General features: G+C 44.8%; 2 protein-coding genes across 2 annotated transcripts; one reads left to right on the top strand and one right to left on the bottom strand.

Moving 5' to 3' along the window:
- Positions 1-1,281: 1,281 nt before the first annotated feature.
- Positions 1,282-3,586, bottom strand: tmem251 (transmembrane protein 251). The gene is made up of 2 exons (XM_079215112.1): positions 3,269-3,586; positions 1,282-2,767 (listed from the first exon to the last, which is right to left on the bottom strand). Exon 2 carries the CDS (start codon positions 2,757-2,759, stop codon positions 2,376-2,378), a length of 384 nt encoding a protein of 127 aa, XP_079071238.1. The 5' UTR covers positions 2,760-2,767; positions 3,269-3,586; the 3' UTR covers positions 1,282-2,375.
- Positions 3,587-5,886: 2,300 nt separating this feature from the next.
- Positions 5,887-10,569, top strand: LOC306734318 (E3 ubiquitin-protein ligase TRIM50-like; the record flags this gene model as incomplete). The annotated part of the gene is made up of 9 exons (XM_079215675.1): positions 5,887-5,987; positions 6,349-6,475; positions 6,631-6,798; positions 7,977-8,072; positions 8,251-8,481; positions 9,355-9,377; positions 9,473-9,603; positions 9,851-10,032; positions 10,108-10,569. 9 exons carry the CDS (start codon positions 5,887-5,889, stop codon positions 10,567-10,569), a joined length of 1,521 nt encoding a protein of 506 aa, XP_079071801.1.
- Positions 10,570-22,681: the final 12,112 nt, after the last annotated feature.

The following is a 22,681-nucleotide window of genomic DNA, read 5'->3' on the forward strand; positions in this document are numbered from 1 at the left end:
CCAAGCAGTCGGGGGAGAGCCACTGCAGCGCCTGCCTCTGAAATCGACGGTCGGCTTAGTCTCGTGAGAGTATCGTTGACCACGTGTGCATGACGTCAGAGCAAGTCGGGAGCAAGTCGGACACAAATCTAACCGGCATGCATTGCGCGCCGATCGCCGCCGATCGATTCTGCGCAGAACTGGCTCATCTCCAACGACCCTACTGTTACCTGTCAGAGGTAAACAGACATACTGTTTCCTGTCAGAGGTAAACAGACATACTGTTTCCTGTCACAGGTAAACAGACAGACTGTCTCCTGTCACAGGTAAATAGACAGACTGTTACCTGTCACAGGTAAACAAACAAACTGTTACCTGTCAGTTCTTTGAGACCACACAAGCGTTTTTTCTGATTCAACTGTTTACTTGATGTAGGTGAGGAAGAGGACAGTGACGAAGGAGATGAGCCTCAAAGCTCTGACATACAACCTCCAGCTAAAAGATCCAAAACCTGAAACACCCAAGGAGACACCCGAGGACACAGGACAGGAGACACCCGAGGAGACACCCAAGGACACAGGAGACAGGATGCAATGTATACATCTAAAGATGTTGAAGTTGTCTTAAGTTTAGATACATTCAGGGGGGAATATGTATAACACATAATAAACATTTGTTTTCATTTAGCCTTTTCCTTAAGGTCTTTAAATGTTTCTCAGGGTTGCCAACTTGTTGCCCGACATGTTGTTTTGATGAGGAAATAACATAAAACATGACAATGCCCTGATAGATACAGTACCTGACTCCGCCTCCTCTTCTTGAGGAAGCATGATGTCACAGACACCTAAGACCAGGGGCTATGCAGACTTTCAGTCTCACTTGTTGGTGGATGTCATCCAAATATGAAACGTATACAAGATCAAAACTAGCAAATGACTAAATACTTGTTGGTGGTATTTATTATACCCAGCTTTTCCCTCCACTGCATGCATTTGATAGCTGCAGTTACTTCACTTATGGATTCAGATTATTAGTGTAAATATAATTCACTTTGTAAGTTAATGCCTATGGGTTATTGTAGCAGCGAGCTAACAGCTTGTTGAGTAACATTAGTTTAAAGCGCTCCGTGGCCTTGGCCTTCATCCCTCACACCAACAAGGGGCTGCTAGCTCGCTAACGTAGCATGTTCCAAAGTAACCCAGCTTTCCTCACTTCTTACATTTCAACAGTTGAACAAAATGAGACTTTCTGGACTTGATTCCTGTCCACACTCTTTCTGGAATAAGGTCCCATGGTGGTCCACCGGACCCGGGAGCTGTCATGGACCCTCTGGTTCTCCCTCGGTAAATGCTGTTGGAGAACCGGAGTAAAAGATGGAGACTGATGGGGAGACACTGATAATATCAATCGTTATATTCTGTATATATTCTTCATTTCAATATTCTTATGTCTATTAGAGTTCAGGTTGTGCGAGGTCAGTTTAACAGATACTGTCTGTGAGGAACGTTCCTCAAGGTTCCACGCTTTGCACTACAGCACCCACACCTGTTTATCAGTATATTGACATTAGGGAAGCAGACTGGTCGTTGCACGTTCCAGCCTTGTGAGAAAAGATGAGGACACGATTCTCCTCTTAGAAATGTTAGAGCCAATAGAAATGTTAGATGTTCATGACGGAAAACCATGTATTAAAGAGCCGAACTTCCGGCTGTTCGGGGTGTTTTGGGAAGGTCTCTCTGCGTGTTGACTGGACGACTCCCTGCTATTGCAGCACTTGTCTGGCTAAGTTCTTCCGGAGGCTACACCAGACATCCAATAATCTTTACGTGCTGTCAGGAGCCGGTCAGTAACGTGGTCTTTGTCTGACCTGGTCCACTCCGGGCAGCCAGCTGGACCGTCTAAATGTTCTGTTTAATCTATTTAGCACTTTAATATTATTATCATCTGTATTCACTTCATGTTGGACAGGAGAGAAGCGTTTTTTCAGAACTTCTTCATGTGGAAGAAATTGACAAATAAAGCTGACTTTGGGCAGACAGGATGCCTCAGTGGTTCAGCTGCCAAGTCTGAGAATTCATTAAACATCTTTAGAAAAACTACACACTGTTGTTTTTCCCCATTTTATTAATGTTGTAATAAAGTTGCCATGTTTACCAGTGTGTGTCATGTGACTCATCTTATTAAATATACGTGCTGTGATTGGTTGGAAGCTGTCAGGTCTAAATATTCACACACACACACACACACACACACACACACACACACAGGGCAGTAGTGTTGTCTTCGCGTCAGCTCCTGACAGACACAGTGGAGGGTTCAAAGGCACAAAGGAAGTGACATCACAAACAACATGGACAGTTCAGTCTGAGCAGCGGGCCTCTCTGATTGGACGCCCTCTACGTGTCGATGAGCAGCGGGCCTCTCTGATTGGCCGGCTTGCGGGCGACTTGGCGGCTGCAGAGCAGGCCGAGGCAGACAGGAAGGACGCAGTAACCGACCGCTCGGGGGTCGGCTCTCGTGCAGGAGAACAGGAAGAGGAAGAGCTGCAGGTATGGCAGCAGGAAAACCGACGCCCATATCCAGACAGGAAGTGGTGGCAGGTGGGCACTAAGGCGCTGAGACCAGCTGATGGGAAGGGGCGGAGCCGACGGAGCCTCCCCTCTCTGTACACGCTCCAAACTGAAGCTGTGAACATCAAAGACGTAGTACACCGCCATGACGCTGAGCAGCAGGTAGAGGGCCACGCCCACCCAACCCATCCGCTGGCGGAAGTTCATCATCCTCCATCCTGTGAGGGCACAATCAATACTGACACTTATTCAATCATCAAAGAGTTAGTCATCCTCCATCCTTTGAGGGGACGATCAATATGATCAATAGCAGCCCCTAACCCTGATAGCAGCCTGTTAGCAGTATGGTAGCAGCATGTTAGCAGCCCGTTAGCAGCCCCTAACCCTGTTAGAAGCCTGTTAGCAGTGTGTTAGCAGCCTGTCAGCAGCCCTTCAGCCTGTTAGCAGCCTGTTATCAGTGTGTTAGCAGTATGGTAGCAGCATGTTAGCAGCCCGTTAGCAGCCCCTAACCCTGTTAGAAGCCTGTTAGCAGTGTGTTAGCAACCTGTCAGCAGCCCTTCAGCCTGTTAGCAGCCTGTTATCAGTGTGTTAGCAGTATGGTAGCAGCATGTTAGCAGCCCGTTAGCAGCCCCTAACCCTGTTATAAGCCTGTTAGCAGTGTGTTAGCAGCCTGTTAGCAGCAGGCTCACCTGTTAGCTCGTGTATTTATCAGCTCTTACCTTCCTTCACGCTGATTATTTTTAATTAAAATGGTCGGTTCGTCATCCCAGTGCCGATCCCTGGTCCAGAAAGTCTACTGTCTTTTCCTGTTTTGTCACCTGACACGAATGACGTCATTCCAAGCCCGACTCGCTGGCAAACAAAAATGAGTTTGTGCAGTAATTCTGGCCCAATCTCAATCTCCACCCTTAAACACTCACGGATTTTGAGACGCACTCCCGCGAAGTCCTTGAGGGTTTAGGGCTGTCCCATTGTCAAATCGTCGAGCGCTTAAGGGCTCTCTGGCAGACATTTTGAGCCCTTTATGAACCCTTTTCGTAAATCAGCATTAGATGCCGACTTTGCCTAAGGGAATTACCCACAGTTCATAGCAATGTGATGTTAAACACGCAGTTCCCAATGGAAGAATAGAGACATACAAACAAAATTAAACAAAGAGCCACGTGAGCGTTGAGCCCGGTAAAATACATTTATACGACAACATTACGGATTAAAGATGGAACATAAAAACACATGGAATCATATAATATTTACTTACATTCATCAAACATTTCGTTTTGACAAAACAAGTAAATAGATCATTTAAAATGACTTCTCATCTCGTGAGGAAGACGTTTAAATCAGTGAATAAAAAGTATAAAATAAATACACAATTGTACACAATAGTCTCGTTCGTTAGAGCTGCGCCTCGCCTGGAATCCAGACGAGAGCAGCGGCCGCAGCAGGAGCCGTTGACAAAAAACTGCAATCAAGTCGGACAGTTGTCAGCTGCCTTCAAAGTATACACAGGAAGTCACAGAAAAAAGTACTTCCTGTTAGTTCCGAACTTTTGTTTACTTGTAGTTTACAGATCACGTTTGGATTTATTATATGTGTTTATAAATATATATATATTTATGTAGAAATGACTGTGTAGCTGCATCCTTTGGTATTTTTATGTCTGCCTGTGAAATACATTACTACTGGTTTAGATATGTGTTATGAAAATACAATTTTGTATTATCAACCACACAAGATGTGTTTTTAGATTCAACATGAAACGAATAGTCAATAATCGAGGATTAAGTATTACAACTACACATAAAATAAGGATTTTCTACAACACGTGGTGTTTGGTGTCAGATTTAAGAGCCAATCAGCTCTCTGATGTGGTGAGAGCCAGGCGTTTCCCATCATGCACTGGGCCAAGCAGTCGGGGAGAACCACTGCAGCGCCTGCCTCTGAAATCGACGGTCGGCTTAGTCTCGTGAGAGTATCGTTGACCACGTGTGCATGACGTCAGAGCAAGTCGGGAGCAAGTCGGACACAAATCAAACAGGCATGCATTGCGCGCCGATCGATTCTGCGCAGAACTGGCTCATCTCGAACGAGCCTAATATTTGTTTATGTAGTCACGTGATATGTTGCAGCAAAGTGCTGTCCCATTCATATTTACACCAGTTGAAGCCCTCACAGCCGCTCACACTCAACCACTTAGCAGGTGAAGTCAGTAAATCCCTGAGGGTTCAGGGTTAGAGGGTTTAGGGTGAGGATTGGGATTGAGACTGGGCCTACATCTCAAAGAACGAGTTGTCGTGCCGCCAATTTGAGCGCCCTCATCTCATATCTAGGCACAGTTCCAATCTGGATGCATGAAGCATCCTTCTATGAGGTCCATGTTCCTCTGGTTACCAGACACATACCTTGATGAGTGTGTACTGTTGGTGTGTTTTAGTTTTAGTGCCATAGTCCTCTGTCCTCTGCCCTCCAGCCTGAACTGTAATTGGTTACAGAGACAACAGTTGAGCTATGATTGGTTGCAGAGACACCAGGTGAGCTGTGATTGGTTGCAGAGAGACATCATGAGCTGTGATTGGTTCCAGTAACTGGTCTGGCGTGAACTGGTTTAATCGAGCACGAAGGAAACTTTTTCCTGTTTTGGTCTCTGTTACCATGGAGACGTGTTGAAGGTGAGTTTAAGGTGTCAGATAAAAGTAGATTAGCAGAAGCTGTTTTAACGGCCCAATGCTTGAAGAAACAACTTTGATCACATACCATCATTATTATTATTATTATTATTATTATTATTATTATTATTATTATTATCTTTATCATTAATGTTAGTATGTTATCCTTATTATTGTTATTGTAATAGTAATAATTATCATTATTATCATTATCATTGGTATTAGTAAAATTATCATTATTTGTATCATTATTATTATCATTTGTATTAGTAATATTATCATTATTTGTATCATTATTATTATCATTGGTATTAGTAATATTATCATTATTTGTATCATTATTACTATCATTATCATTGGTATTAGTTTTTTTTTAATTATTAATATCATTATTTAATAATGCAAAAAGTCCTCTTGGTTCCGCCCACTCTGTCTGTCCAACCAATCACATCGGAGAAGAAAGAACACAGTCTCTATAAATAGAGTGAACTCGGCTGCAGACACACACATTAAAGTCAGGACCTTGTTCTTGTTGTGTTTTATTGTTTGTTTTTGCTTTTGTGGTTTCCCTTGTGGTCTCTGTGGTTCTTGCCCTGGTGGTTCTGGACCCAGTGGTGCTGGTCCTAGTGTTGCTGAGGGTTCTAGTCCTAGTATTGGGGCTCAGTGAGGACATGGAGCGGCATCAGAGTCTGGAGGATCAGCTCAGGTGTCCCGTCTGTCTTGACGTCTTCACTGAACCACTGATGTTACAGTGTGGACACTCCTACTGCAGGTATGTTGGATATGTGGGACCCACCTGCCCTGTCCTCACCTGTACGGTCCTGACCTCACCTCTCCTGTCCCCACCTGTCTTCACCTGTCTTTCCTGACTTCACCTGACTTGTCCCCACCTGTCTTCACCTGTATGTCCTGATCTCACCTGTCCTGTTCCCACCTGTACAGTCCTGACCTCACCTGTCCTGTCCCCACCTGTCTTTCCTGGCCTCACCTGACTTGTCCTCACTTGTCTTCACCTGTCTTTTCTGACTTCACCTGACTTGTCCCCACCTGTCTTCACCTGTATGTCCTGACCTCACCTGTCCTGTCCCCATCTGTCTTTCCTGACCTCACTTGACTTGTCCTCACCTGTCCAGGTGTTGTGTGCGCTCCATGACAATGGACCTGCTGGGTCAGCTGCAGTGTCCTGTGTGTCGCTGTGCTGTCGATGGAGACAGTCCTCCTCCCAACGTCAGCTTGGCTCGAATCATCGATGCTCTGCAGGTAAAAACACCTGTCATCAGTATACCGGTGAAACCTGAACTTTTTGAAAAGGTTAAAAAAGGTCTTGATCTCGTTCTATAACAAGTGAAACGTGTGATTCAGTAATTTGATATTTTAAACTTTATATTGCCACAAAGTTGTGTTTATCCTGACAGGAGGTGAGTGTTTCAGGAGCTCAGCCGGAGTTGTGTCCTCAGCACCACAACCCGCTCAGTCTTTACTGCGAGGACGAGCAGACGGTGATCTGTGGCCTCTGTGGGAGCATCGGGGCTCACCGGGGACACAAGATCACACCTGTGAGCTCCGTCTACAGTCGCATGAAGGTACAAAGATACGGCCAAAGTCACACGTGTTAGCGTAAAGTCACAGCTGTTAAATCACCCCTGTTAGCAAAAAGTCACACCTGTTAGTACTATGTGACACCTGTTAGTACTAAGTCACACATGTTACCACTAAGCCACACATGTCAGCGATAAGTCACACCTGTTAGCATAAAGTCGCACCTGTTAGGATAAAGTTACACCTGTTAGCACTAAGTCACACTTGTTAGCATAAAGTTACATCTATTAGCATAAAGTCACACCTGTCAGCACTAAGTTACACCTGTTTAGCATTAAGTCACACATGTCAGCACACACCTGTGACCTTCATCTACAGCTGTATAAGTTTAGAAACATGAAATATCTCGGTTCTATAGATTTATAAAGAAGATTTGTCCATGCTTTTTGAGTCTGTATGAATACAATATGTAATGGTTAAACAAGCATTTATCTCATATTTAATAGCGTAAACGTTTAATCTCATTGGCTGACAGGTAAAAACAGTTTGGTGTTGTTGACCCAGTGCAGATAAGCAGCCATTAGCTCACATATCATCAAACAGTGAGATTAAATGAGTTTAATGTTCAACACAAACCAAATATCACCTTTGTGTTTCCAGTTTAACAACAATAAGGTTAATGTTCATGAACATTGTACTGTACCTGGTATGACCTTTAACAGCGCCTGGTACTCTGGTATCTAGCATTTACTCGTGTTTGGCTTTGGCTGGTCACCATTTTGAGGCGTTTGATCAGACGTCTCATTAGTTTTGAAGTGTGAAGCAGCCAGTTGACAGTCAGCACCTCCCAGCCTGAGGACCTGGCACTCTGACTGGGAGAATGAGAGGTGGTTATTCTGCAGGGTGACAGGCTCAGTCTTAGAATGTTGGAGATGAGCTCAGAGGAGAAAAACATGAGGTGGTTCAACATCTGATTAGGAGGATTTAGGATCCTCCTGGATGCCGGGCTCATACAGCAGGAGGTAGACCAAGAACATGCTGGAGGATTACATCTCACCTGGCCTGAGAACCCCTGAAATCCTCAAAGAGGACTTGTAGGATGTTACTGCACACGTTGCCACCGCAGCATCTGAACCTGTTAAAGCATAATGATCATTCTGCTTTTAATAATGTGATTCTGGAATACTAATGGCATTATTTTACATATCTGTCTCTCTCACAGGAGGACATTTCCTGTCTGATAACAGAGTTCCAGCATCAGAAACGTAAACTGGAGGATCAGATCTGTAAAATGGCATACAACAAATCCAGGATCACTGTGAGTCTACATATACATTAATATATCTATTTAGCCTACAAACACAGTTTGATCCTTTGTCATCCTGAGAGCCTGAAGACCCTCGTGCTTTGGCATTATTTTGCTGCATTGTACGTTTATGCGGATTAAGCATGCTGAATCACATTGGATCTTACCTGCTGCTCTCTAATCCAATCAGAACGAGTCTGACGTGCTGAAATGGGTGGTGAGGAAGGAGTTTGGTGAACTACGGCGCTGCCTGGAGGTAGAGGAGGCTGGGTTCATGCAGCAGGTGGAGACGTCAACTGCCGTCCTCATCTCGTCGCTTCAGAACCAGACAGACCAGTTAAACCTGAACCTGAATCGGTTGCAGGAGGCCCAGAACACCCTGCAGGACCTGAGCAATGAGGGCCACCTGGGCTTCATCGTGGTACAGTCGGCCTGTTACAGTCTGCGATCGGTCCAGTACGTAGAGAAGGACACTTAGACTTTGTTGCGGTACTGTCAGCCTGTTACGGTCTGGGATCGGTCCGTTATTTAAGGAGGGACACCTGGATTTTGTCGTGGTACTGTAGGCCTGTTACGGTCTGCGATCGGTCCGGTACGTTGGGAGGGACACCTGGACTTCGTTGCGGTACTGTCAGCCTATTACGGTCTGGGATCAGTCCGGTACGTAGGGGGGGACACCTTGACTTCGTCGTGGTACTGTAGGCCTGTTACGGTCTGTGATCGGTCCGGTACGTAGGGAGGGACACCTTGACTTTGTCGTGGTACTGTAGACCTGTTACGGTCTGCGATCGGTCCGGTACGTAGGAAGGGACACCTTGACTTCGCCGTGGTACTGTAGACCTGTTACGGTCTGCGATCGGTCCGGTACGTAGGGAGGGACACCTTGACTTCGTCGTGGTACTGTAGACCTGTTACGGTCTGTGATCCGTCTGGTACGTAGGGAGAGACACCTTTACTTCGTCGTGGTACTGTAGGCCTGTTACGGTCTGTGATCGGTCCGGTACGTAGAGAGGGACACCTTGACTTCGTCGTGGTACTGTAGACCTGTTACGGTCTGTGATCCGTCCGGTACGTAGAGAGGGACACCCTCCAGACAAAATTAAATGACACAATGTGTGAATCCTATCAATATCATTGACAATACTCATCACAATGTTGAGTGGGAACATTGACATGTGAGGGTTAAAACTGGTGCTAAGAAATATCAACTGATCAATTATGTCTTTCTGATCAACAGTTCTGAGAGATCATTGATCAGATCTGAAATAAGGTATTTTTTCATTTCTTTTTCCAGAAGTATGGATCGATTGCTCCAAGGTAACAAAACAAACAAATCAACATGTCATCAATTAACTGGTTTAGTGATAAAATATTCCGTGAAAACTATTAAACTCTCCTCTTCTCTTCCTCAGGTTCAGAGAGATTCAGGATCTCCAGAAGAAGGAGGAGAGGATCTTCAGCTCTCTGAACTTTAAAACTGGTTTCAACCACAACGACATTAAACTAACTGTGTGGAAAAGACTGCAGAGAAAAGTCCTACCAGGTACACCTGTAATTGTCTGTGTGTTTCGTCTGATGTTGCCCAATGGCACAGAAGCAGAAAAAAAAAGAGTTTCCTATATAACATTCAAAAGATCTACCTCAACACTGGTACCATATATAGAGCATGCTCACCATTGTTTCCTTTAGCCCCGCCTCCCATCTCTCAGTCCGGCTATGACGAAAGCCCAGCGCTCTTCCTGGGGTATTCGTTTTTGTCTTACTTTTTCTACCTCTTCTTCTTCCTCCAGCACCAGAGCTGATGAGGCTGGATCCTCAGACTGCTCACCCGATGTTGGAGCTCCATCATGGGGACACAGTGGTGAGCTGTGGGGCTCTGCTACGGAGGCTTCCTGATAATCCAGAGAGGTTCAGTTACAGTTACTGTGTCCTGGCCAACCGAGGCTTCTCCTCTGGGAAACACTACTGGGAGGTAAACGCTGCTGCAGGGTCACATGATTTCGTCATACAGCTGTTTCTAAAGGGTTCTGCTTCTTATCATGTCCAGGTGGAGGTTGCTAACAAACCTAAATGGCGTCTCGGTTTGATCAAAGGAACGACCAATCGTAAGGCCAAACTGGGGAAGAATCCAGAGAGTGGAGTGTGGTTGATTGGACTGAAGGACGGAGTTTATGAAGCCTTCTCTTCCCCCAGGGTGGTCCTGCCATTGCTGTCTCCCCCCCACCGGGTGGGTCTCTTCCTGGACTATGAGGGCAGAGGTCTGACCTTCTATAACAGCGACAGTCCTGACGAGCTCAGCTTCATCTATAGGTTCAGGCTGGAGGTCCAGGGGAAAGTCTACCCCCTGCTAGACGTTTGCTGGCATGACCGAGGACACAACAAGCAGACCCTGGTTCTCCCCCAGCCTCACAGGGAGCACCTCCTCTCCCAGCCTCATAGGGAGCACCTTCTTTCCCAGCCCCAGAAACACGCAGGCAGGTCTACGAGCTCAGAAACACAACAAGCTTAAAATCCTGCAATCAGCTGTATTAGAAACTGCCTACTACATATTACTGCGTTCATAAGAGGTATATAGTATACAGAACACAATATGTGAATACTGCTCAGTGATGTAGTTTATTCAAACCACATATTTACACATAGAAGCTACTGTTTAAAGTATGAAGTTGGTAAATATTTGTGTAATGATCAAGAGGCAACGAGCTATTCTGTCTATTTAGAAAAAAAATATCTTTCCCACTTTGAAATTACATTGAGTTCATCGCGACTCGAGTTACACGTGTTCATCATTGTGCACATTTGCAAATCTTGTAAGATCATGTAATTCATATTTGTGACCATTTTGAAAAAGTAATTACACTCCTTAGTGAAACAATTGTTCGATTCAACAAAACCTCTTTGTAAACAATAGAAAACAGATCATGTTTGAATCATAAAGTAAATTTGATAACTACACTTAACAGACTTGTTTACTTATTGTTACATAACAAGTGTCAAGTCAACGTTGACTTTTGGTTTCACACAGAACATGAACAGCAGTGTCCTGGTAGAAAATCCTGGTTTGTTGGACCCATCCACACATATTGGACGTTACTAAGTCACTTTCAAACATATTTTCCTGCTGACTGTGTCGAAAGAGTCCGCCATTGCTGGGAAACTTAGAATAAATAGTATTTTAAAGCACAGAAACTTGTTAAATATGGTAATATTAGCAGACTAATCATTTTCATTAGGAGGAGGAGGTTAGTAGAAATACTGGGTCCACGATCCAGATAACTACGATCCATGTCAGCAGAAAGAGATAGAGAGGATGGGCATCAGCAGGGCCATGGCAGGAGGTAGGACCGGCTCAAGACAGAGCCACGATCCAAGGCTGCAGGTGTTTTTTCGGTGCGCTTAAAAGTTGAAATATTCTCAACTTTTCAGCACCTTGCACGGAGTCGCACAGCTCATCAATGTCACACACCTGCCAAGGCAGCCAATCGGATGAAGCAAGAGGCGGGCTTTATTACTTTACCACTTCTAATAATCGTGTTTTTGTGTGGTATGAACTCCGATGAGGTATTAATATTAGCGAGTGATTTTGGCCCGGTTACCGCCCGGATCTTTCTGCCGGCCGGCAGTTAATTATCGCCCGGTTGCGCACGCAGACCCGCTCCACAGGCGCACCGGGCTGTTTTTTGTTTTTTTGGCCGGTGCGTTTTTGCCAAGGCGTTTTTGAAGCGGCTGCGCTTTTAAAAGTCGCGTATGGTGTGAACGACCCTTAATGTGATTTCTCCTCCTAGTCCTTGCTAGTACACGAGCTGCAGCATTCTGGATCAACTGGAGAGACCCAAGAGATTTACCAGAGCAGCCTGATAATAAGGCGTTACAGTAGTCTAGTCTTGAAGTAACAAATGCTTGAATCAACTTTTCTGCATCGCTCTGAGACAAAATATGCCTGATTTTTTAAATGTTCCGCAGGTGAAAAAAGGCAGTCCTTGAGATCTGTTTCACATGGGATTCCTTACGGTGGTGGATGCCAGAGCGATGCCATCCAGAGGAACCATATCATCAGATAATTGATTTCTGAGGTGTTCTGGGCCAAGTAAAATAACTTCAGTCTTGTCCGAGTTCAACAGCAGGAAGTTGCAGGTCATCCAGGTTTTTATGTCTTTAAGACACGCTTGAAGTTTAGCGACCTGGTGGATTTCATTTGGCTTGATCGACAGATATAGTTGAGTATCATCGGCATAGCAATGAAAGTTAATGGAGTGTTTTCTGATAATATTGCCTAAAGGAAGCATATATAAGGTGAATAAAATTGGTCCAAGGACAGAACCTTGTGGTACTCCATGACGAACGGCGGTGGTCATCAAGGCCTCATTGTTTATAAATACAAACTGAGATCAATCTGATAAATACGACTTAAACCAGCTTAGTGCTGTACCTTTAATACCAATTGACTGGTCTAGTCTCTGTAATAAGATGTCATGGTCAATGGTGTCGAATGCAGCACTACGGTCTAACAAGACAAGTACAGAGACAAGTCCCCTATCTGATGCAACTAGAAGGTTGTTAGTAATTGTCACTAGTGCTGTCTCTGTGCAATAATGCTTTCTAAATCCCGACTGAAACTCCTCAATTAAACTATTGTTATGTAAAAAGTCACACAACTGGTTTGCAAATACCTTCTCCAGTATCTTAGAGAGGAAGGGAAGGTTAGATATAGGTCTGTAGTTAGCCAACACCTCTGAATCGAGAGTGGGCTTCTTAAGAAGAGGTTTAATTACAGCTACTTTAAAAGACTGTGGTACATGACCCGTTAGTAAAGACCCATTCATAATATCTAGTAGAGAGGCGTCAATTAAAGGTAAAACTTCTTTAAGCAGCTTCATCGGAACGTGGTCCAGGAGACAGGTAGAAGGCTTGGAAGTAGAAACCATTGAAGATAATTGGTCGAGGTTGATGGTAGAAAATCCTACCAGACACACATCAGGGCCCACAGCCTCCTCCATGGCCATCCCACCTGAGGATGGACCGGCAATAGCCGAGGGCAGGAGATCACCGATCCTGTCTCTAATAGCCAGAATCTTACCATTGAAGAAGTTCATGACGTCATTACTACTGAGGTCTATAGGAATACACAGATCCACCAAGCTATGACTCTCAGTCAGCCTGGAAACAGTACTAAAGAGAAATCTAGGATTGCTCTTGTTTTTCTTTATTAATGATGAGTAGTAGGCTCCTCTGACATTACGGGGGACCTTCTTATATGTTCTCAGACTATCCCGCCAAACCAACCGGGACTCCTCCAGACCGTTGGAACGCCATATTCCCTCAAGCTTCCGTGATGCTTGCTTCAATATGCGGGTCTGAGGGTTATACTATGGAGCGAGCCTCCTTTGCTTAATGATCGAGGGTCTAGCGAGTCCAGAGTCACTCTCAGTGAGCCAGTAGCACCATCGACAAACTTATCAATCTGGTTCGGACTAAAGTTAGCACAGGAGTCCTCTGTTTTATTGAGAAATGGTAATGAATCAAATACAGAAGGAATCACTTCCTTAAATCTAGCAACAGCACCGTCAGTTAGACATCTAGTGTAAAAACTCTTGCCTAACGCCGTACAATCCGGTTGTATGAACTCAAAAATGTTATAAGGCAATGGTCTGATAAAAGAGAGTTATGTGGAAACACTACTAAATGCTTCACGTTGATGCCATATTCAAGAACAAGGTTGAGGGTGTGGTTAAAGCAGTGAGTCGGTTCCTTTACTTTCTGACAGAAGCCAATCGAATCCAACAATGAGCTAAATGCAACACTAAGGCTATCATTGCCAACATCCACATGAATATTAAAATCCCCTACAATAATAACCTTATCAGTCTTCAGGACCAAACTTGACAAAAACTCAGATATAAATTCTGAATACGGACATGGTGCCCGGCAGTGTTCCCTCAAAGCTGCGCGCGTGCATTAAAATGTAAAATGTTCCCAAAGTCCAGCCATTATAAAGGATATTGAATAAATATCAACTTTGTATACATATTGATGCATTTGCTGTCATCTCTTTGAATCCCCTATGGCTAACGCAGGCTTGTGGTCATTTTCTGCAGGTCGCGTGATTGCGAATTGCTCACAGTGCTCAAATGTGCGCTCAGAAAAAAAATGTTTTGCTCAGTGCTGAAAAAAATTAGAGGGAACATTGGTGCCCGGTACACTACAACAAACAGAATCGGCTGCACTGTTTTCCAGGTTGGATGTGAAAGACTAAGAACAAGGCTTTCAAATGAGTTGTAGTTCAATCCAGGTTTAGGACCGAGTCAAAGATGGCAGCTACTCCACCTCCTCGGCCAGTGCCTCGAGGAATGTGCATATTAATATGAGTTGGAGGAGTAGATTCATTTAGACTGACATATTCCTCATGTCTCAGCCAGGTTTCAGTAAGACAGAACACATCAATATGATTGTCTGATATTAATTAATTTACCAATACAGCTTTAGAAGACAAAGATCTAAAATTTAGGAGTCCACATTTAATTATCCTATCGTGTTGCACTGTTGCAATAGTGGTGTTAACCTTCATGAGGTTATTTTCTATAACAACTCTTCTGGTTACTTTTGATTTAATTAATGTAAGTGGCCATGGAACAGCCACAGTCTCTATAGAGTTAAAGGTGGGTAACTGCTCTAAAGGAAGTGCAGAGAAGGGTGTAAGACTACAACTCTGCTTCTGCTTCCTGGTCTATCATGGATCAAGTCCGGTAATAAACTTGGTCATATTTGCAGAAAGAAGATCTGCTCCAACCAAAGTGGGATGAATGCTGTCTCCCCTAATCAGGCCGGGGTTCCCCCAGAAAGTCTGCCAATTATCTACGAAGCCGACATTGTTTGCTGGGCACCACCTCGACAACCAGCAGTGGAACGCTGACATACATCTCATCAGTGACAGTATTTGGCAGAGGGCCAGAGAAAACTACGGAGTCCGCCATTGTTTTGGCGTAAGCACACACCGATTCCACATTGATCTTAGTGACCTCCGAGTACCGAATTCGGGAGTCATCACCGCTGACGTGAGCGGGCTGCTTATACTTCTTATTCCTTCGTACTGATGCTTGAGGGCTGCCGGGGAACGGCTAACGCTAACAGAAGCTAACGCTAGATGGTCCGCGCCGACAATGGGAGTTGGGCTGGATAACATAGCTAACGTCTGAGCTTCGATAGTGCGAAGCCGTGCATCTAACCCAGTGATTTCCAACACTGTGACGATCGTCAGGTGTGCCTTGGGAAAATGTCGAATTTCACTTAATCGGTCCAAAAAAATATTATTTAGTTGCCGCAAATAATTTTCCGTTGTTGAGCGTCTGAGCTATAATACTATACTATAACATATAGTGGCTGGCCTAGTAATTAAATACTCTTCCATGCCAGTAAGTAGTGCATTCATTACCTACCATATATGCTGTATTATGCTACAATGTGACATTTTGAAAGTTTTTGGTTGTTGGTGTGCCGTGGGATTTTTTGATTGTAGAAAATGTGCCGCGACTCAAAACAGGTTGAAAAACACTGATCGAACCCACTGAGACCTGCCTCCAACCTAGCAAATAAAATACACTTATTACATGTATCATTATCTTTAAAGGAGGCAGGGGAATAGCTAGACACGCTTAGCAAGAGAGAACAGGAGAGGAAGAGGAGGAAGGCATCGCTAGCTGCTAAGCTAAGTGAGGTAGCTAACGTTAGCAGAACAAACAAAGTGAAAATAAGACTCAAGTGGATTTAAGTGATGAGTTGCAAAAAGAAGAAGAGAGTCGAGTGTTTAGATGTGAAAGATGTACAGCAGTCAATCAGCCGCTTGTACTGAAGAATATCACACAATCAGCTTGGTTTAGCTGGAGCTGAGACAAGTACGTTATCAGCTAACACACACACGGTGGAATCGGAAGTGATGCAATACGCTTAGCGTAAATGGAGTTCAATTATAGAACTGTGTCTGCACAGCAATGCAAAACACTTCAAAAAGCTATTCTGTTGAAGAGTGAAAAAAGGAGTCAATTGAAAATAAGTAAGTCAGTGTTGGATACAAAGTACACTAATGCTGTGTGAACACAGCATTAGTGCTTACCGCTTCAGTTTGGTCGCGCGAGTGAAACTAGGTTGTTCACACCAAACGCCACAAAGACAAATCGCGGCGCCACAAAGGGGGCGTGGCTTATCACCGTTGGGTCTCTCTGTGAAAAAGAGCTGTCTTTTCCGGTATCGACTATGGAATAAATAACCACTTGTTCTGCTTTATACTTGTCTAAACTCCACATACGTTGGAACATCAAACTCCATGGTGTCTGGGTTCATAATATTATCCGTAGTCCCACAACAGTGTCTGAATGAAGCCGCTACCAGCGCTACTTCTGGCGGAGCAGCAGCAATTCAATTCAATTCAGTTTATTTTATACAACCCAACATCACAAATACAAGTTTGCCTTTACAATCTGTACACATGACATCCCTATCCCGGGACCTCACATCGGATCAGGAAAAACTCCCCCAATAAAGATAGTAAAAACCCTTTTACAGGGAAAAAAAAGGGGAAGAAACCTGAGGGAGAACAACAGAGGAGGATCCGTCTCCCCGGATGGACAGAAGCAATAGATGTCATGTGGCCAGAATTAATAACGTAATGGAGTTACAGCACATTCAATGAATGTGACAGAAAATATTCATATAATGAGTAGTAGGCATCGTCCATGATCCAGATAGCAACGATCCATTAAGCAGAAGGAGGTAGAGAGGAGGGGCATCCCAGGGGCAGTGGGAGAAGAAAGCAGGGCCACGGCAGCTGGCAGGCCTGGTTTCAGGCCGGTTCCATCAGCAGGGCCATGGTTGCATCAGCAGGGCCAGCCACGAATACATGGAAAAAGAAAGTAGAGTTAGTAATAGAAGAGACAATCATTTATCCAGAAGGAGAGAAAGAAGAGGTGAAGAGGAGAGGAGAGGAGGAGAGGAGGAGCGAAAGAGGAAGAGAAGGAGAGGAGGAGCTCATTGTATCCTAAGATGTCCCCCAGCAGTCTAGGCCTATAGCAGCATATTAGGGGCTGGACCAGGGCAAACCTGAGCCAGCCCTAACTATAAGCCTGAAACAGCCCTAACTATAAGCGCTATCAAAGAGGAAAGTCTTAAGTCTACTCTTAAATGAGATGACCGTGCCTGCCCCCCGGACTGAAAGTGGAAGCTGATTCCACAGAAGAGAAGCCTGATAACTGAAAGCTCTAGCCCCCAACCTACTTTTTAACACTCTGGGAACCACAAGTAACCCTGCATTCAGTGAGCGTAATGCTCTCGTGAGGTAATATGGCACTATAAGGTCCTTAAGATATGATGGTGCAAGACGGCAAGACAGCAGTGGTGACGGGCGGAGCTTCTCAACGCTGATTCTCAACGCTGATTGGCTGACGCAACTATGACTCAGGCGACTTTGTCGTCGGAGTTGGGATATTTCAACTGGCGCAACTTCGCCCCGCATCAAACGGTCTGTTCGCGCCACCTCAAACGTGTCAGTCGCGTCGCCCGGCGGAAATGTCGCGCCATTGCGTCTGTACATTGACTTTGCATGTATTCTGGTCACGCGGCAAAATTGTGTCGCGTCCGGTGTGAACACAGCATAATAGGGAGTAAATACAAGAGTAAATATTTGTTAACAATGGCAAGAGTCAGTTAAAACAACACTTAGTGTTAAGTAGGTCTAACACTAATTAAGAGTAATATTTGAGTTTTAGTGTCAAATGTAAAGAACACTAAGTGTTATTTACATCCTAGTGTCAAATCTGAGTAACACTTCTCGGTGTAGAATATTAACTCTAACCAGAGTTAAATTGACTCTGAAATTGTAACACTATGTTCAGTGTAACTTTAACACTGTGTAGATAGGGACCATATGTTCACTGACCTAGTGTTAAATTTGACTCTTTAAGTATTGCATTAGTACTGTCAATTTTACTGTGTTGGGCTATGGTGATCTTCTTCATATGCATGCCTCTGCTTTTTGTTTGGTGGACGCAGCTTACCGTGCTTCACTGCGGTTCATTACAAATTGTAAAGAAGGTAGAGGTTTTTTATGCTGCTGCTGTCCCAAAGAGATTTGTAATCTCAATGGGACTCTCCTGGTTAAATAAAAGTTTTTTTTTTTTAAATAGTTAAAATACACATTTCTAACAAATTAAACATGTTACAACCGGAGAGGATCCGGTTCGGGAGTCTCGGGATCGCCTCTCTGCTGTTCGCGGATGATGTGGTCCTGTTTGCCTCCTCGGATTGTGACCTCCAGCATTCACTGGGGCGTTTTGCAGCTGAGTGTGAAGCGGCAGGGATATATGGATGATGGATGGATGGAAATGTGTATAATAACTGAAGTCATAACTGTAGTGGAGTAGAAGCAGAAAGTGACTTTAGTTTATGTTCTATGTTCATCACTTCTGACACAAAGAGATAAATATGAGAGCAAAGTCTCCCACGTGTGATACTTGTAATCACCACTAGGGGGCGGTCATGCACCTCAACTCAAAACCACCCAGACGTTTGTTTGTGTTTTAATTGGTGAGTTTGATGCATTCTGGAGCTTTATTATTCATACATGTGGAAAAGTATATTGTTTGAAGGCTGTGCATGTGCTGATTGGAAAAGTATTGCAATGGAAATCCTTCGTTTATGATTTTGTTGCCGGTGCAGAGATTCTTCTGCAGAAGAATTCTTCTTTTAAAGACTGTAAACACAACTCACAGGCTGGGGTTTACAAGATGCACTGAAGGCAGCATCTCCTTCTATCAGCTGTGTTTGTTCCATAATAACTAATATACATTCTCAAGGTTCCCCTATCAGTTATACTAGCGCTGCTGCTAGCTCCCCGCTAGCTCTCCACTCATTATTCATGTTTTCTATGTCCCTATATTACAAATACATTAACACTATAATAATGAGTATGAATACTTTAACATAATTCCATGTATTATTATTATGAATCAATATTAACTCTGACTCTCTGCTGGACCACCTCTGTGCAGGGAGCTTCATGTATTCAACACAAACCGGTGATTCACAAAGAGATATATTACCAGTAAATAATGCTCATATTAAATATATCCATAAACCCGTCATTGATAACTATCACGTTTGTTTTCATTGTAGAATATCATTATTTATAACAGAATAATTAGTCGTTAACCCTAAAATATAATTTGAAAGATCTTTTATTGTTAAAATAACAACGTAAAGTACAAGTACTTCTTCGCTATAGTCACCATCATGTCATACAATTGTTCTAACACTAAATATATTTAAGGCGGAAACTGTGGTTCAAATTGATTTGATAGTTTATTTCAATCGTTGTTTTTGTTTTGGGAAAACCCTGATCACCAGGATAACAAACCCAAAATGGATGAAAGGTAAATGAACGGCGCTTGTTTCACACCACACGCTGTCATTCACCCATTCACACCCATTCATACACTCACACTCTACCATCACAGTAGAGTCTTCCTTCAGAGCATGAAAGTAGTCCTGAAGGGAGGCTCTCCATCACGGTAGAGTCTCCCTCTAGGACTATATTCATGCTCTGAAGGGAGGCTCTCCATCACGGTAGAGTCTCCGTCTAGGACTACATTCATGCACTGAAGGGAGGCTCTCCATCACGGTAGAGTCTCCGTCTAGGACTATATTCATGCTCTGAAGGGAGGCTCTCCATCACGGTAGAGTCTCCGTCTAGGACTATATTCATGCTCTGAAGGGAGGCTCTCCATCACGGTAGAGTCTCCGTCTAGGACTATATTCATGCTCTGAAGTGAGGCTCTCCATCACGGTAGAGTCTCCGTCTAGGACTACATTCATGCACTGAAGGGAGGCTCTCCATCACGGTAGAGTCTCCGTCTAGGACTATATTCATGCTCTGAAGGGAGGCTCTCCATCACAGTAGAGTATCCCTCTAGGACTACATTCATGCACTGAAGGGAGGCTCTCCATCACGGTAGAGTCTCCCTCCAGGACTACAGCGGAGCCCACGGGAGAAGGGTTGAGAGAGGAGCGAGATGGAACGGGAGAAGAGTGAGATGGAACGGGAGAGGAGCGAGATGGAACGGGAGAAGAGTGAGAAGGGATGATAGAGGAGCGAGATGGAACGGGAGAGGAGCGAGATGGAACGGGAGAAGAGTGAGATGGGATGATAGAGGAGCGAGATGGAACGGGAGAAGAGTGAGATGGGATGATAGAGGAGCGAGATGGAACGGGAGAGGAGCGAGATAGCTGTTTTCTCTTCATCTTCGTGAGCTCCGTCTCCCTGTCCTCCATCATTCTTCCAAAAAATCCTAAATTCTTCCTCTTCTGCCGGAGGCACACGTTCTCCAGGACCAGGATTTCATTTTTTAGACTTTGCTCCTGTGCCTCGTGTCTCTGCTGCACACAGGCCTTGTCCTTGTTGATGGAAGACTCCAAGTGCTTTAACTGCTCGCTGAAGCGCTGGCTTTCCGACTTAAGTTCCGCCTGGAGACCGACGACCTTTTCCTCCAGGTGGCTCAAGTTATCCTTATGCTTAGCCGCCAGTGCCTCAGTCCTCTTGCTCTCCTCATCCTGGTATTTAATAGACTTTTGCTGCAGAGCCCTATACGTCTTCTGCCAGGCGTCTTCTTTGACCTCAAGTTTATAAGAGAGATACACCTTGTCTTTCATCAGCCCGTGTATTTTGTTGTTGGCCTTCGTACACTGGCTGATTATCCGGGCTTGAGATTCAAGTTTGGCCGTGAGTCTCTCTGACTTGTTTCTCTCCTCCTCCAGGTCTCGGGTGAAGTTTAGCTCCAGAGCCTCAAATCTTTCCTTCCACGCCTCGTCGTTGTGGCGCAACAGCTGCTTTTGGAGCTCCAGCTCACGGGAGGCCTTGCCCCTCTCGGTGATCAGCTGGGCCAGAAGTGTACTTGACTTGTTCCTCTCCTCCTCCAGGTCTCTGATTGCCCTCAGCTCCAGAGCCAAACACTTCCCCTCTAAGGCCTTATTGCTCTGATGTAACTCTTGCATTAGGTCAAATGTGTGTGCACTGTCCTGAGGGTGATCCTGATCTCCACTCATGGTGTCCATGTCTGAATCAGGCTGCACAGGTGCGGCGGATTTGTCTTCACTTGAACTCATCGTGTTTGAAGATATTACTTGTCGATTAAAGATATTCGTGGTCTTCAAAAGTCTGTCTTGTTAGTAAAATCCTGGTTTTCTTCGTTCCTTTGAAGGATCCGCTTCAACTGGTTTGAGAGAGACTGCGTCTCTGTGGCTATAAGAGAGTTCTAGAATCCAGATTCTAGAATTGCCTTTGAATAGAACTATGATGTCACAAGTCATGCATGGTCAACCTTCAGGAGCTTTCCATCGCCATGGGAACAACAATGATACAAACCAAGATGGCGTCAAGTAAAAGAACTACAAAACCCAGAAAGTCAGAACAAAGGAAACAGTTGCATTAATATATTCAAATACTATATTCAAATATTATATTAATGTAACCATATATGTATGTGTGTTTATTTATATATATATATATATATATGTATATATATATATATATATATATATATATATATATATATATATATATATATATATATATATATATATATATATATATATGTGTACTTTGCGAGGCCTCTAGAGTAGATATAGTAGTGATGGCGAGATGAAGCTTCCTGAAGCATTGAAGCTTTCCATCCAATTGGTCAGAGCTGCCAACTTTTAAAAAAACCTTGGAGTGAGATTTTGTCGGGGGTGACCAACATTTAGCCGCGCATGCAGCGCCCGCGGGGGGAAGCATCGGGGTCGGGTGCTATGCAGACCGGGCGGCGGGCCAAGCAGGAGACCTGGGCGAGCCGATCGCCGGCAGCATAGACTAGCTCTAGGGACGTGGAACGTCACCTCGCTAGCGGGGAAAGAGCCTGAGCTGGTGCAGGAGGTGGAGCGGTACCAGCTAGATTTAGTTGGGCTCACTTCCACGCACAGCATGGGCTCTGGAACCAAGCTCCTGGAGAAGGGTTGGACTTTGTCCTTTTCTGGAGTTGCCCAGGGTGAGAGGCGCCGGGCGGGAGTGGGGATACTCACGAGCCCCCGGCTGAGCGCTGCTATGTTGGAGTTTTCCCCGGAGAACGAGAGGGTCGCCTCCCTGCGCCTACGGGTTGCAGGGAGTAAAGCTCTGACTGTTGTCTGTGCTTATGCACCGAACAGCAGTTCGGAGTATCCGGCCTTCTTGGAGTCGGTGGGAGGGGTCCTGGAAAGGGCGCCGCCTGCCGACTCCATAGTTCTCCTGGGAGACTTCAACGCTCACGTGGGCAATGACAGAGAAACCTGGCGGGGCGTGATTGGGAGGAACGGCTTGCCCGATCTGAACCCGAATGGTGTTTTGTTGTTGGACTTCTGTGCTAGCCACAGTTTGTCCATAACGAACACCATGTTCGAGCATAAGGTGGCTCATAAGTGTACCTGGTACCAGAACACCTTAGGCCGGAGATCAATGATCGACTTTGTAGTCGTATCATCTGGTCTGCGGCCGTATGTCTTGGACACTCGGGTGAAGAGAGGAGCAGAGCTGTCAACTGATCACCACCTGGTGGTGAGTTGGATCA

This window comes from Taurulus bubalis, assembly GCF_910589615.1.
Source record: "Taurulus bubalis genome assembly, chromosome: 3".
NCBI lineage: Eukaryota > Metazoa > Chordata > Actinopteri > Perciformes > Cottidae > Taurulus > Taurulus bubalis.